Source organism: Chelonia mydas, chromosome 4 (genome assembly GCF_015237465.2).
Source record: "Chelonia mydas isolate rCheMyd1 chromosome 4, rCheMyd1.pri.v2, whole genome shotgun sequence".
Taxonomy (NCBI): Eukaryota; Metazoa; Chordata; order Testudines; family Cheloniidae; genus Chelonia; species Chelonia mydas.
Genome location: NC_057852.1, coordinates 2,269,293 through 2,286,218, shown reverse-complemented (window position 1 = coordinate 2,286,218; position 16,926 = coordinate 2,269,293). Strand labels below are relative to the sequence as shown.

The window sequence follows — 16,926 nt, the reverse complement described above, 5'->3', positions numbered from 1 at the left end:
TTGAGAGTGGCTAAGACGATGAACAATTAGAGGCACCTTTTGGGTAATTACCAACCGAGGATCTTTTGGGGGGTTATAAGAAATTTCTCCCACATAATCACAAAGAGCAACCTGCCAAGCCAAAGAGGTGTGGCACAAGGAATCAAATTCACTACGGGACAAGGGGAACACAATATCAACTAAATCAGTGCCAGTGAGTTGCACTGCACGGTGGCGGGCTTTACGAACAAGATCAGACAGGGCATCTAGATAGGGGTAAATATTCCGAGGAGGAGTGGAGGAGAGGTACAGCCACTCTATGATAGAGACGGCTGTATTCGTACGGGGTACAAACAGAGCCGCAGTGGGCGTATGAGGGGTGGCAAGAAGAATCAACCGTAGGGGACGGACCTCAGGGGGTCTGTCCACAAACTGCTGACTCAATGCTGCATTAATTTGACGAATGCAGGCAATGTGCTCTTCAGTGATGGCAATAACTGCACCCGGTGCTCGGGCTCCACGTAGGAGCTCGAACAACGGCTGCAGCATCGAGGTGGGGAGACGAAAATAGGGCCGAATCCAATTTAAATGACCCAAAATCTGTTGTAATTTAACAAGGGTTAGGGGTTGAGGTAGAGTTAGTGCCGGACGAACCGGAGCAGCATAGGTTTGTAAAACCTTATGGCCGAGGTAGTGGTAGGGATAAGAGCGTTGGATTTTTTCTGGTGCCACCAACAGGCCATTTTGGCCGAGAATTTGAGACAAAGATTCAATCTGTTGTTCCGTGACCTGGGGACCACTAAGCAAAATGTCATCCATATAATGGTAGACCTTTAGCGTAGGGTACCGGGCACGAAAAGGGGTGAGGGCCCGATCCACAAAAAGCTGACACAAGGTTGGACTATTTTGCATTCCCTGGGGTAAGACCTTCCACTGATACCTTTGAGAGGGTTGCTGATTATTATATTGTGGCACCGTAAACGCGAATTTTTCGCGATCTTGCGGGCAAAGGGGGATGGTGAAAAAACAATCTTTTAAATCTAACACACAGAGCTGATCGGTTTGAGGAATTAAATTTGGATTTGGCAAGCCAAACTGCAAGGGGCCCATAGGTTGGATGCGTTTATTTATTTCCCTTAAATCATGTAACAGCCGCCAAGCACCAGATTTTTTCTTAATAACGAACACCGGGGTGTTCCAGGGACTAGTAGAGCACTCCAAGCGCTGTGCCTGCAAATGCTGCTGCACAAGGGAATGAAGCGCTTTCAGCTTTTCTAGAGGAAGGGGCCACTGGTCAATCCAGACGGGCTCTAAGGATTGCCATACCAAGGGTAATGCGGAGGGCAATGTGGGTGAGGGAGGGTTTTGAGCCATCAGATATTAATATCGAGGGTGGTGTCCAGCTTTGTAAGTAAATCACGGCCCCAAATATTGAGGTGGACAGGGAGCACAAAAGGGCGGATAGTAGCAAGGGCACGGCCTCCCGGTTTTTCTCAGGGCGGCAGCCAAAACTCCAGCCTTATGGGCTTGTGTGCCGATGTTCTGGCACGCCCGTAGCATGTCTGAGAGCTCTAAAACGCCAGAGACTTGCGCCGTCTGGAGAGCACGGCGGCAATCCTCATTCGCATTCTCAACCGCCAATTTTAACAGGATCTCCTGAGCGGCCACAGCATTATCCACCTGTCGGAGGATAGCCTCCTGCAATCTGTTGGTAAAATCCAGAAAGGACTCTGATGCACCCTGGCGGATACTGACAAAGCTTTTTGTAGGCTTGCCTGAATCCGGGACCCTCCGGAAAGCATGCTGGGCGCAGGTGGAAATGATAGGGAAGAAGACCTGAGGGAGTTGGGTCTGCTGCTCAACGGTAGCAAACTGTCCCTCCCCTGCCAATTGCTCATAAATAACATTAACACCTGCTGCTCTATGAATCTGGGCCTGACGGTCTGCCTCCTGCCGATACTCACTGACCCAAATAACATACTGACTGGATGACAACATCATGCGCAACAGCGCCTTCCAATCTTCAGGGATCAAGGAGTACCCACTACCTAGCCCTTCAATGAGACCACGCACAAACGTGCTAGTCAGACCGAACTCGCGAATCGCCTTCTTTACCTCTCTAACCACCGAGTAAGGCAATGAAACCCAGGTTCCCACCGGGTTGCCCTGGTCGTCATTCTGCCAGGTCACCGGACAAACTGAGACCAGCTCAGCCAGCTCCTCTGCTGTAAGATCTGAGCGAGTCTTCGCTGCGTGAACCATTTGTTGCACCAGCGAAAGCCTCTGAGCAGATGCAGACGACCCCGTGGGGGGCCCCGAAGCATGGGGTCCTAGGGGGGGAGGGTAATCACACACCGGCTCCGGCGGGGAAGGTAAGGGAGGCGGTGGTAATAAAGGCACTGGGGGCAAAGCAGGGAGAGGGATGGCTGTAGGAGCCGACGGCGGTGGCGGAATTGGCAGCCCCTCTATTGGCGCGAGAGAAGGTTCTTCCGAGGCGACACACTGTGTTGCATCGGTAGGAGGGGGGGTGACTGCAGGAGCCGACGGGCGTGGCGAGATCACCAGCCTCGCGACGGAGGGCCTGTCCGAGGCAACACGCTGTATCGCATCGCGGCAGAGGTGCCAGGCATGTAGAGCCTGCACGGGCGCCCGAGGTTCTTCATGCAATGTCTGGCCCAAACGCTCCCAGTCCGCTAGCTTAAGGGTTCCGGCTTCAGGGTACCACGGGCACTGGGCACTCACCTCCTGTAACAGGAGAGTGAGTTCTCGAGTGGGGCAGACATGCTGAGCCTTACGCAGCAAATACTGTAGCTCAGTGCGATGTTGCACTTGCAAAGCAGAGAGGGAACTTCCCATACTTACCACAACGAAAAATACTCACCGGGATCCACGAAGCGGATGAGTGACGCGTCTGAAACCCTTGCCGGGCGAGGTGAGTGCTGAGGGCCCCACGTTTGGGCGCCAGTTGTGGCGGTTCAATGATGAGACAGAACACAGATTTATTCAAGCAAGCAAGCTGGTCAGCTGAAAATGGGCTGCTGCCTGTCAGCTTTCCACCTTCTCCTTTATTATATTTCTCCCCCCTGCACATTACCTACTTTCCCCGCAAAGGAATGCATGACATTGATTAATATTCTTGTTTTTCAGCCTCTATCTACTACATTCCTAATTCTCAGGCCTTAAGGCCAAGCCAAGGAAGCTTCCCACGATTACTGTCCTTTAATCAAGTTCCCACCTTTAATCAAGTTCCCAGGGTTCATATCTGGTCCTCGTCCTTGGACGGAGCAATGTGTTGCTCCTCACAACGGTCAGGGTGTGCCCTGACTGTTTGCAGGTGGATGGACCAAACATGGGCCCTTCACAACTGAGATGTGGAGACGCCATCAGTGCAACTGTCTCTGCTCGATATGGGCCAGGATCTGGGAAGATCTGGCTGGATGATGTGAATTGCTCTGGGAATGAATCCTACCTCTGGGTGTGTCCTTTCAGGGAATGGGGTCAGCACAACTGTGGAGATCATGAAGATGCTGGAGTTATCTGCTCAGGTCAGTTTTATGAATGCTTTCTTTAACTTGATTAATTAAATTTAAAGCAATAAAATAAGAAGGCAGCAGATAAAGATAAAGGAGCATCTCCTTGCTGGTCACCCAATGTTTTGGTATTTGTTGCCTTTCAGATCCTGAGAGCTGAGTTCAAAGCCATATATGAGTCAGAAGTGAGAAGGAGTCTACTGTGTCTCTTTGCTTATTCACTTACTCACATATTTCATCATCTAATATTAAAAAAAGACAAAACACTCATCAAGAGAGGCAAAAGACTTGAGTAGTTAACTTGAATGATTGCTTCAGGTTAGAAATGCACTGGCAGAGCTGCCTGGGGGCCCAGAACAGAAATAGCATGTGAGTCCCAGTGTCTTGATTAATATGAACTCTCAGCACCGAACTTATTGAGGTACAAAGGTTAATCACAGGTTAATCAGTATCTTGCCACATTTGTACTTGTGCTGCCCGTTCATTGCACAGAGCTAGAGTTAATCAAACTAGTTCAATGGGTGTCCCTACTTTCTCCTACTCCCCAGGAAGACCATGATCCATTCAGAAATTCATATATGTTGCCAGTGTAGATTGGGAATTGTAGAGGGAAAGCTATATCTCTGGAGTTCTCAACTGCAAAATTTAGCATCTACAGTATATAATATAAGGACATAAGATGGTTAAGTGAGTTTAATTAAACCATTACCTTCTCCTTGTACAGTATGACTTTATGGAAGTTAAGGTTGCTTTGCTATAATATTGATTCAACAAATTACAGACAGAAAAATAAAGATGGACATATAAGAGTTGACACAGAATATTGAATTTAACATTGGGTATTGAAATTATCAAGAAATAATAATTCAAAGTATTATATCAAATCAGTCTTATTATAAAGAGGTGCTCACTTTAATTCTATAATATTCTAGGTAGGCAATTTTGGTATCAGTACTGAGCTATATATCTCCAGTTCAGAATCTTCTCTATTTGCCAGTTAGGCTATTATATGTCAGTTTCACTTACACTACTTATTCATTTCTTCAAATGTTTAGAGTATAATTATAGGCCCTCTGTCTATGGATGTCAATTAAGCTTTATGGAACTGTTCAACCAAAAGTACATTCAAATCTGGAAATTTAAGAATTTAAGTAAGTAAATAATTAAAGCTGTCAATTAATCGCAACTCAAAAAAGTTCATCGCGATTAATCACAGTTTTAATAGCACTGTTAAATAATAGAATACCAATTGAAATTTATTAAATATTTTGGATGGTTTTCTACATTTTCATATATCATAGAATCATAGAATATCAGGGTTGGAAGGGACCTCAGGAGGTCATCTAGTCCAACCCCCTGCTCAAAGCAGGACCAATCCCCAACTAAATCATCCCAGCCAGGGCTTTGTCAAGCCTGACCTATATATTGTATTCTGTGTTGTAAATGAAATCAGTGTATATTATTTTTATTACAAATATTTGTACTGTAAGAAATAGTAAAGAAATAGTATTTTTCAATTCATCACATACAAGTACTGTTGTGCAATCTCTTTATCATGAAAGTGCAATGTACAAATGTAGATTTTTTTGGTTACTCAAAACAAAACAATGTAAAACTTTAAAGCCTATAAGGCCACTCAGTTCTACTTCTTGTTCAGTCAATCACTAAGACAAACAAATTTGTTTACATTTACAGGAGATAATGCTGTCCTCTTCTTATTGACAATGTCACCAGAAAGTGAGAATGTGGCACTGATGTAGCTGCATTGCAAGATATTTACATGCCAGATATGCTAAACATTCGTAACCTTCCTCATGCTTCAGCCACCATTCCAGAGGACATGCTTCCATGCTGATCACGCTCATTAAAAACAATGTGTTAGTTAAATTTGTGACTGAACTCCTTGGGGGAGAATTGTATGTCTTCTGCTCTGTTTTACCTGCATTCTGCCATATATTTCATGTTATAGCAGTCTCGGATGATGACCCAGCACATGTTGCTCATTTTAAGAACACTTTCACTGCAGATTTGACAAAACACAAAGAAGGTACCAGAGTGAGATTTCTAAAGATAAGTACGGCACTTGACCCAAGTTTAAGAATCTGAAGTGCCTTCCAAAATCTGAGAGGGACAGGGTGTGGAGCATGCTTTCAGAAGTCCTAAAAGAGCAATGCTCTGATGCAGAAACTACAGAACCCGAACCACCAAAAAGAAAATCAACCTTCTGCTGGTGGCATCTGACTCAGATCATGAAAATGAACATGCGTCAGTCTGTACTGCTTTGGATTGTTATCGAGCAGAACCCATCATCAGCATGGACACATGTCCCCTGGAATAGTGGTTGAAGCATGAAGAGACATATGAATCTTTAGCGCATCTGGCATCTAAATATCTTGCGACACCTATTGTCACTTTCAGGTGACATTGTAAACAAGAAGTTGGCAGCATTATCTCCTGCAAATGTAAACAAACTTGTTTGTCTGAGCGATGGGCTGAACAAGAAGTAGGATTGAGTGGACTTGCAGGCTCTAAAATTTTACATTTGTTTTATTTTTTAATACAAGTTCTTTTGTACATAATTCTACATTTGTAAATTCAACCTTCATGATAAAGAGATTGCACTACAGTACTTGTATTAGGTGCATTGAAAAATACTATTTCTTTTGCTTTTTTTACAGTGAAAATACTTGAAATCAAAAATAAATATAAAGTGAGTAGTGTACACTTTGTATTCTGTGTTGTAATTGAAATCAATATATTTGAAAATGTAGAAAACATCCAAAAATATTTAAATAAATGGTACTCTATTATTGTTTAACAGTGCAATTAATTCCGATTAATTTTTAATCATTTGACAGCCCTATAAATAATGAAATGTCACTTCAGTTCAAGGGTATAACTCATTTTCCCCACTACCATCTCAACAAGGAACCATCTCAACAAGGACTGCTCTTCGGGTTTTTTTGGTTTTCTTTGTCTGTTTCTTTTGTGAAAATAGACTTCATAATAGTGAATTTCCAGTAGAGCTGTCCAGAAAATGGAATTTCCATCCCTTGGGAAATTCAGATATTTCTATATTTCTTTTCATTCAGAAACAGGACAAAAAGTTTAAATATCAATAATTTTCATGTCAGCAAAAGTTCCAAAAAGGTTCTATTCAGAAATGTTGGGATGATTTTTTTTTTGACATTTTTGATTGAAATTAAACATTTTGTTTGAATGTGTTAAAAATTTTGACCTTTCGGAATGGTGATTTGAAGCTAAATGTTTCTTGTCTAACTTTCCCATTGAAAAATTGGGAAATTTCATTGAAATTGACATTTTCCTGCTGGGGCAGGGAATCAATGTTGACAAAATCACATATTTTATTGGGGAAATTTTTCTGTTAAAAAATTTCAACCAGCTTTAAGAATGTAATTAAGTAAATAATAAAATGAGACTTCAATTCAAGAGTATAATTTCCTGTCTTGGGCCTCGATTCTGCAAAGTAAGCACACGTTTAATTGCTTTGCAGAATTAGGTTCACACTTCATTAACTCTTTCAGTTCTCCAATTCTGGATACAAATGTGACCTGGTGACAGAGGCTGCTTCTTTTATCAGTGTAGCAAATTCACTACTGTAGACATTTGTTTAATAATTATAATTTCATACACATAGCATGTATAATTTGAAGTATACTGTAGTAAGTGCTATTCAACATATTCACATCACTCCAGAACTCAGGTCTGGTTTGCTCAGAGTGGTGAAAGTTGGAGTGATGGGAGAGTCAAGGTTTATCTCCATGGTGTTCAATGCTATATCCTGGGTGACCTGTGGAACACTAATAATGCCAAGGTGGTGTGCACGCAGCTACAATGAGGAGATTCAGAGAACGCATACAACAAATCCTGCACGTTTGTCATAGCAAAAATGCAAAAGTCATCCTTTCAATATGTGAACAATAAGTCATGGCACAACCATTTTTTGAATCTATGTTATAATTCTTACATAATAGATTAAAACAATGTATTAACCTATTCTGCACTGCACTGGACTGTCAGTTTTGATCCAAAAGCCTTGTGAAGTAAATGGAAAGAGTCACATTGACCGCATATGGGCCCAATTGAAAGCAGGCTTAGGGATAGCCACATTTCTAAATTCATGGAAGAGTCTAGCTCAGTAGCTGGCTGCCTGTTATGACAAAGAGAAGCCATTTGAGCAGGGAAGCAACTTTAAATGTCTTGAATTTTGGCCAAGGGGTTATGGGCATTATCAACATACTGCCTCACTTACTGAGGAATGAGCCACGTGGGAGAGGAGAACCAGTCTCTGTCACAGCACAGTAGGAAACTGCTGAGGATGTTGGTATAGTGTGCTCAGCTATTTTACTTCTGAAATCTCATAATCATCAGCTTGTTCCTCTGAAAAATTAACAGCTGAGATTTAACCCTACAGGAAGCAAACAGATCAGACTGGTGAATGGGTCAGATCACTGTGCCGGCAGGGTGGAAATCTATTACCAAGACACCTGGGGGACAGTCTGTGGTGATTCCTGGGACCTGTCGGATGCCAATGTCGTTTGCAGAGAGTTGGGATGTGGACGCGCCATCAACGCACCTGTGTCTGCTCATTATGGGCAAGGATCAGGGGAGATCTGGCTGGATGGTGTGAACTGCTCTGGAACAGAAACCAACCTTTGGGCATGTCCTTCCAGGGGATGGGGTCAGCACAGCTGCGGGCATCATGAAGATGCAGGAGTGCTCTGCTCAGGTTAGCTCTGTTTCTGCTCTATTTAACCGGGGTAACAAAGAATTATGAATGCACCAATCACAGTTTCATAGTTAAAGTTGAATTCTGTTTTGCACTTCAAGCAGGCATTCAACCTCTTTGTTTTGTAAAAAACCTACATCACACCCTCCCCAGAGTTACTACATTTATTCTATGAGTATAAACTTAATTTTCGGAGAAATCACAAGTAATTCCAGTTTTTGAGTTAAAATATCCATTTTGCGTTAAAGTACTAATTTTTAAAAATGTGTCTGTCTTTCTTTTGTCCCAAATGGTTTTAATAATGGAATAAAACAGATTCTTCAGACTCTCCATACTGTTAAAATTTATTAAAATTTTGTGCATACACTGTATTTCAAGAAATTAGGTTATAATTAAGCTAAGTTATTAATGCTTCTTTTATCTAATCGTTATGAATATATATGCTACAGATAGGCTCAGATCAACAGCTCATGTAATTCTTTATTGGAATCATGGCAGCGTCAGAGGTGACTCAATCAGTCACCGCTCTGCTTATACACCTAAACTGCATGCAACAATTCTGTTGGTTGTAGATGAGTCATTGATATAAGGTAAAATGGGCACATGTTTCAAGAGTTCTCAGTGGTACGTTACTTGACTACAACTGCCAGTGCTCTTTAAAGAGTTGGTTCCACATGCTCTGATCTATGCTTGAAAGGCTTCCCATGGCATTGCTACCTTGGACCCACTGCACACTATTATCAACACTGCCAAGAGAAATGAGGCAGGAGCATAGATTCCTTAAAATGCAGTGATACTGGGGCCCATAGACTCCCTTCATGTAGAACCAGACTCCAAAACATAGTCCTTTGGACTAATAAGTCAGTTGAAAATTAGAGTCCAGATTCACTAATACACTTTGGCTGCTTTGTCCTGCTCTTGAGGTACAAAGCAGCTATAAATCTAGCTTTCCTGCCCTGACTGCTTTTACTAGTCTGGCGTACCAGTGAATCTGCCTTTAAAAGTTGAAATAAACAATTATTAAAGTTGATATTATAAATCTTCAAATCATTACATATACTGAATGGTAGCATTCTCTTGTTTCATATTCGGTATGAAATGTTTAATATAGTATTTTTCAAAGGAAGTTCCAAGAAAAAAGAAAATCATAGAATCATAGCACTGGAAAGGACCTCGAGGGGCCATCAAGTCCAGTCCCCTGCACTCATGCAGGACCAGCACCATCTAGACCAGGGGTGGCCAACCCATGGCTCCGGAGCCACATGCGGCTCTTCAGAGGTTAATATGTGGCTCCTTGTCTAGGCACCGTCTCCGGGGCTGGAGCTACAGGCGCCAACTTTCCAATGTGCCGGGGGGTGCTCACTGCTCAGCCCCTGGCTCTGATCCCCTCTGCCCCTTCCTGCCCACTCCCCTGAGCCTGCAGTGCCCTCGCTCCTTCCCCCTCCCCCCCAGAGCCTCCTGCATGCCACGAAACAGCTGATCAGGAGGTGCGGGGAGGGAGGGGGAGGTGCTGATCGGCTGGGCTGCCAGTGGGTAGGAGGCGCTGGGAGCAGTGGGGTTGGGGGAGCTGATGGGAGGCTGCTGACATATTACCATGGCTCTTTGGCAATGTACATCAGTAAATTCTGGCTCCTTCTCAGGCTCAGGTTGGCCACCCCGATCTAGACCATCCCTGACAGGTGTTTGTCTAACCTGCTCTTAAAAATCTCCAATAAGGGAGCTTCCACAACCTCCCTGGGCAATTTATTCCAGTGCTTTACCACCCTGACAGTGAGGAAGTTTTTCCTAATGTCCAACCTAAGCCTCCCTTGCTGCAATGTAAGCCCCTTGCTTCTTGTCCTATCCTCAGAGCTTAAGGAGAATAATTTTTCTGCCTCCTCCTAGTAACAACCTTTTAGGTACTTGAAAACTGTTATCATGTCCCCTCTCAATCTTCTCTTTTCCAGACTAAACAAACCCAGTTACTTCAATCTTCCCTCACAGGACATGTTTTCCAGACCTTTAATCATTTTTGCTGCTCTTCTCTGGACTTTCTTCAATTTGTCCACATCTTTACTGAAATGTGGTGCCCAGACCTGGACACAATACTCCAGTGGAGGCCTAATCAGCATGGAGTAGAGCGGAAGAATTACTTCTTATGTCTTCCTTACAACACTCCTACTAATACACCCCAGAATGATGTTTGTTTTTTTTTTGCAACAGTATTACACTGTTGACTCACATTTAGCTTGTGATCCACTATGAACCCTAGATCCCTTTCCGCAGGACTCCTTCCTAGGCAGTCATTTCCCTTTTTGTATGGTGTGCAACTGATTGTTCCTTTTAAGTGGAGTACTTTGCATTTGTCCTTACTGAATTTTGTCCTATTTACTTCAGACCATTTTCCAAAGCACTTGCAACCCCTTCCAGCTTGATATCATCTGCAAACTTTATAAGGGTACTCTCTATGCCATGATCTAAATCATTGACGAAGACATTGAAAAGAACCGGACCCAGAATTGATCCCTGCAGGACCCCACTCATTATGCCCTTCCAGCATGACTGTGAACCACTGATAACTACTCTCTCGGAGCGGTTTTCCAACCAGTTCTGCAACCACCTTATAGTAGCTCCATCTAGGCTGCACTTCCCTAGTTTCTTAATGAGAAGGTCACGCGAGACTGTAACAAAAGTCTTACTAAAATCTAGATATACCACATCTACCACTTGCTCCCTATCCACAAGGCTTGTTACCCTGTCAAAAAAAGCTATCAGGTTGGTCTGACATGATTTGTTCTTGACAAATCCATGCTGACTACCACTTATCACCTTATTATCTTCTAGCTGTTTGCAAATTGATTCCTTAATAATTTGATCCATTATCTTACCTGGAACAGAAGTTAAGCTGACTGGTCTGTAATTCACTGGGTTGCCCTTATTTCCCTTTTTATAGATAGGCACTATATGTGCTCTTTTCCAGTCTTCTGGAATCTCACCTGTCTTTCATGACTTTTCAAAGATAATAGCTAATGGCTCAGATATTGCCTCAGTCAGGTCCTTGAGTATTCTAGGATGCATTTCATCAGGCCCTGGTGACTTGAAGACATCTAAGTTGTCTAAGCAACTTTTAACTTGTTCTTTCCCTATTTTAGCTTCTGAACCTGCCTCATTTTCAGTGTTGAAGCAGAGTTCAGGTTGAGAGTACATATCAGTAAATTAAACATAAAAATCTGTAATTATCACAAACTTAAACATTTCAAACCCAGGAAATTCAGAATTAAGGTTACATAAGGAATCCAAATTTGATAAGGTGCAGTAATGCAGAGTTAAAACACCCAACCAACCATCATTTCTGTATACCATTAGCTGTGTGGGTTTCTAACAAAAGTGCATTCTTAGACTTCTCATTTTTGTGTTTCTGTCTCTATTGTAAAAGTATTAAAAAGATTATACAAATGGAGAATGTACCTGCTTACACATGTCCAAAACAGTGTAAATACAGACTCAAAAATTGAATATAAACTCCAAGATAGGCTGCTGGTTGTAAATTTTTCGAAAAAACCCCCAACTTCTCTCCAGAAAATAACAATTTGTTGAAACTGAAACTGGTTGTGGGAAAACAGCAGTTTCAACTAAATGATTTCTCCAGTCCATAATGGATTTCTGTGCAGAGAGAGTGCACTTGCCCCAGAATTTCCAATAGCCTGATTCAGACAAAGGACCTGAACCACAGTCACCCATATCCCAGGTACATGCCCTAATCACCTTGTTACTGGCTTTTTTCATCTCTCCTGTTGGAGCTTTCCCACTTTCTATTAAATAATGAAATATTTATTGGACAAGGGACTTGAATCTGGACCACCAACATGCCCAGTGGGCACCCAAACCATCAGGCTATTGGCTGTTCTGGGGCTATTTTCTCTCGCGCGCTCACTCTCGCTCTGATTTTTCATGAAAAACTTCAAAAGGTTTCAGTTTCATCCCAACACAGAATACGAAAATTTTCAAAATCTTGAAATATTTTGTGGAAAATGATTTCCTGCCCACACCTATTACTGAGCCAACAGAATGCAAATAATAATTAAAAAGTAATTCTAGATTTAAAAACATGAAAAGGCATGCACCCCCCCAAGAATAACTATGCATACACTGGTACATAGATCTTAAACCACCCATGTAAATCTAGACTCCTCTTAAGCAAGACCAAAAATAGTACATAACAACACATGTAAGATTAGGTCTACTCCCTGCCAAAGATATGTCAGTCCTCCTACTCTGTAGCAACAAAAAATACGTGACAGCTGCAGAATGCCTTGGGGGAAACTGGAAGCTTAAGTTCCCCTATTAACTTCCGCACCAAGAGTGTCTCCTTTTTTGTTCTTATTTTTTTAAATAGACACCATGATGGTGATGTTCTAGGAACAGTTGTTTAAGAATAGGGCATAAATTTGTCAGTAATTTCCCTATTTCATTCTTTATTTCCTTTGGAATCCTTGGATAACAGTCATCTAGCCCTTTGAATGGACTGTACTTGAACCCCTTAACGCTCCATTCAAAAGACAAATTTATACCTTGAACACAGGCTGTTCCTTTTAGTAATGCAGTGCATAGAGTACTGCAAGCTCTTGTTTAACCATTTATAATTTCATACTTGTGTATAGAACTCCTAATTTCTAAAATATGGTAGTGGGTTTTATTCAGTGGATAACATCCTTCCAGAGCATAAGTGATTCTGAACTGCAGAGAGAGTTTAACTAACATAATCCATGTGCTGAGAGAGTCGAGATTTCCGTTCGTGACATGTAGGCAATGTCCCAGATAACTGGTGGGTGGCATTATTTATGGGGAAAAAATATCATAGATTTTGCCCCAGAAGTCATGACCATAACAAACATATAGCCTCACTTTTAACCCCTGTCAAAGTCTGAAAGATGAACAGGCCCTAAAAGGGTAAAGAAATACAACTTCTGATGGAGATGAGTCCCTGAATAACAATCTCCACATCTGAGATAGCACAGTAAGGAATTGCTGACAAGGTCAGTGTCTCTTACTCTGCCATTTTATTTTTGAAATCTTACAGACATCCTCCAGTTCTATAATAAAGACACATTAATAGCAGGCATTTATCTTTACAGAACACAAGCAGATCAGACTGGTAAATGGTGCAGATCATTGCTCTGGGAGAGTGGAAATTTATTACAATGGCATCTGGGGAACAGTCTGTGATGATTCCTGGGATCTGTTGGACTCCAATGTCATTTGCAAACAATTGGGATGTGGACACGCCATCAATGCAACTGTCTCTGCTCATTATGGGGAAGGAGCTGGGCAGATCTGGCTGGACAATGTGAACTGCTCTGGAACTGAATCCAGTCTCTGGGCCTGTCCTTCCAGGGGATGGGGTCAGCATAACTGTGGACACACCAACGATGCAGGAGTTCTCTGTTCAGGTAGGTTGTGCGAGTGCTCTATTTTAACCCAAACAATAGAGTATTGATAGAGGTGAATTTAACTAATAGAATTATATTTAAATAAATAAAATATAAAGCATAACATAAAATAAAAAATAATAAATTGTATTGTAAATATTGAAATAAATAAAATAAAATGCAGTGCAGCAATAAAATGGAAAGGTAGCTGAGTATGATAAAGGATCATTTCCATGTGGGCTGCATGATTTTTTCTGGCATTCAATCCTGTGGAACGATAAGTAATCGTGCGACTCCTGAGGGTGGAGTTCAAATCGATGTTTGGTTCAGAAGTGACTCTTTCTTTAATCCCCCACTGTTCATGCCACAGATTTTACCACCAACGGCAACAAGACAGACACCGGACTAAAGCTTTACGGTGGCTGAGATGTTAAATAGCAGAAGTCCTGTGGGTCTAGACAGATATGTGTTAGTAGAAGCAAGGACATAGAGAGCAACAAGTTAATCAGTATCTACTCACATCCTAGTTGCCCTATATCAGTGGTTCCCAAACTGGGGTTCGCGAACCCCTGGGGGTTCGCAGAACATTACAGGGGGTTCGCCAGAAAAATTTCACTCATGGTGGCCAGAGGACCCCGGGCATTGGAGGCACCTGTTGCAGGGCAGACCGCCCGAGCCCCAGGGAGAGCGGGGCCGAGCAGCTGGGGCTGGCAGCCCAAGCTCTGCCCCCATCAGTGGGGGAGCTGGCAGCCCGAACCACAGATATTGAACACTGAGGAAAAAGAGAAATTAATTGAGATCTCCTGTGATTACGAACTGAAAAGGAGTTTCAGAAATCTGTCATTGATCAACTTTTGGCTGAGTTTAAGAAACGAGTACCCCCTTCTGGCAGAAAAAGCTGCTGCAGTTTTGTTACCAATTTCAACAACATACTTATGCGAGAAAGTGTTTTCCTCGTGTGCACATCTGAAAACCAAACACAGAAACAGACTTGATGCCAAACCAGACCTGAGACTTTATCTTCTCCAGTAGTTCCGGACTTCCAAGAGCTGTGCAGAGCAAAGCAAATGCATCCATCACACTGAGGAAATTTAAACTTAAATCCCTGGAAATATTCATTTTTAGGAGGGGGTTCACGAGATTTCACGATTTAGTGAAAGGGATTCGCGGGCTGTTAACGTTTGGGAACCACTGCACTATATTTATCCTTTGCACATGCTGAGCATTAGGCTAGCAACAATGACACAGCGCTTGACTATTTATGAGAGTCAAGGTGGGAATATAAAAGTCACAGGTTTTGTCAAAGAAACCATAGCCATGACAAATAACCATCCTTGTAAGTCTAAATAAAGAACAGGCCCTGAGAGGATTGAAAACTATGAAGTATGTTGGAGGTGAGATCCTGTGTAACATTCTGTGTTATGTCCAAGTCTGAGAAAACACAGTCAAGAATTGCTAAGGATGTCAGCATTATTTTCTTAGTTGTTGAATTTCCGGAACATCCTCATTTTTCAACAGTAATAGAATCTATTAATAGCTGAAATTTATTTTTACAGGGAGCAAGCAAGTCAGACTCATAAATGGAGCAGACCATTGTGAAGGGAGAGTGGAGGTAAATTACAGAGGCACCTGGGGCACAGTCTGTGATGATTCCTGGGACCTATCAGATGCCAATGTTGTTTGCAAACAACTGGGATGTGGACATTCCGTCAATATAACTGCTGCTTATTATGGGGAAGGATCAGGACAGATCTGGCTGGATGAATTGAACTGCTCTGGAAATGAATCCTATCTCTGGGAATGTCCTTCCAAAGGATGGGGCCAGCACAACTGTGGACACAAAGAAGATGCAGGAGTTCTCTGTTCAGGTCTGTTCTGCAAATGCCCTGTTTAACCTGATTAATAGGGAATTAATATACATTAATGTTAACAAACACACAATATGATAAGGCTGCTGGTAATGATAAAGGAGAATCTCCCTACTGGTCACAATTCTTGATAACTTGTCTTTCAGATCCTGAGAGTAGTGTTCAAATCCAGGTTTGACTCAGAAATCAAGAGTCTGGTGAGTCTTTCACCAGAATCCCCATTGATCGAAACCACACATTTCATCACTTAATTCTGCACGACTGGTAATTTCTGCCCAGGAGAGGCAAAGGGCTCGAACAGCAATGGGTGCTATAGATCGGGATTGAAGTGCACTGATAGAAATGTATGGAAACCTCGGACTGGAATAGTGTGGTGTGGTCCAGGTTTGGAATGAGGAATGCTAGCAGACCTAGGATGTAGAGAGGAGATTATTTAAGCTCAGTACCAATGTGGACACAAGAACAAATGGATATAAACTGGCCACCAGGAAGTTTAGACTTGAAATTAGACAAAGGTTTCTAACCATCAGAGGAGTGAAGTTTTGGAATAGTCTTCCAAGGGAAGCAGTGGGGGCAAAAGATCTATCTGGCATTAAGATTAAACTCGATAAGTTTATGGAGGAGATGGTATGATGGGATAACATGATTTTGGTAAATAAATATTCATGGTAAATAGGCCCAATGGCCTGTGATGGGATATTAGATGGGGTGGGATCTGAGTTACCCAGGAAAGAATTTTCTGTAGTATCTGGCTGGTGAATCTTGCCCATATACTCAGGGTTTAGCTGATCGCCATATTTGGGGTTGGGAAGGAATTTTCCTCCAGGGCAGATTGGAAGAGGCCCTGGAGGTTTTTCGCCTTCCTCTGTAGCATAGGGCATGGGTCACTTGCTGGAGGATTCTCTGCTCCTTGAAGTCTTTAAACCACGATTGAGGACTTCAATAGCTCAGACATAGGTGAGAGATTTTTCGCAGGAGTGGTGGGTGAAATTCTGCGGCCTGCGTTGTGCAGGAGGTCAGACTAGATGATCATAATGGTCCCTTCCGACCTAAATATCTATGAATCTATGAGAAATTAATTAGGGCCAGATTTCCAAAGGTATTTAGGAGCCTAAGGAGGGAGACAGACATCTAGAGATGCTTTTGAAAATCCCACTAGGTACCTGTCTGCATTTTTAGGTGCCTACTTGCCTTCTTAAAATCTGGCCCTTGATGCCTTTGCATGTTTTTTTTTCCTGCTTTAATCCTCCATATTATAGAGGTAGAATTTATCAGATTGATAAAATAAATACCCCAGCACTTCTACCTTGTGAAGATCATGATCTATTTGAAAAAGCTGCATGAGCAACCAATAATAGCTCTAGGAGTTGTAGAAGACGTTAGGCTTAAAT

General features: G+C 42.4%; 1 protein-coding gene across 1 annotated transcript in view; it reads left to right on the top strand.

The window, feature by feature from the left end:
- LOC119566013 (deleted in malignant brain tumors 1 protein) overlaps nucleotides 1-16,926 on the top strand; it is a 93,473-nt gene that overhangs the window by 40,647 nt on the left and 35,900 nt on the right. The window contains 4 exon segments of the mRNA XM_043545716.1: nucleotides 3,349-3,524; nucleotides 7,945-8,259; nucleotides 13,374-13,688; nucleotides 15,224-15,535. Coding sequence (XP_043401651.1) covers nucleotides 3,349-3,524; nucleotides 7,945-8,259; nucleotides 13,374-13,688; nucleotides 15,224-15,535 — 1,118 coding nt within the window.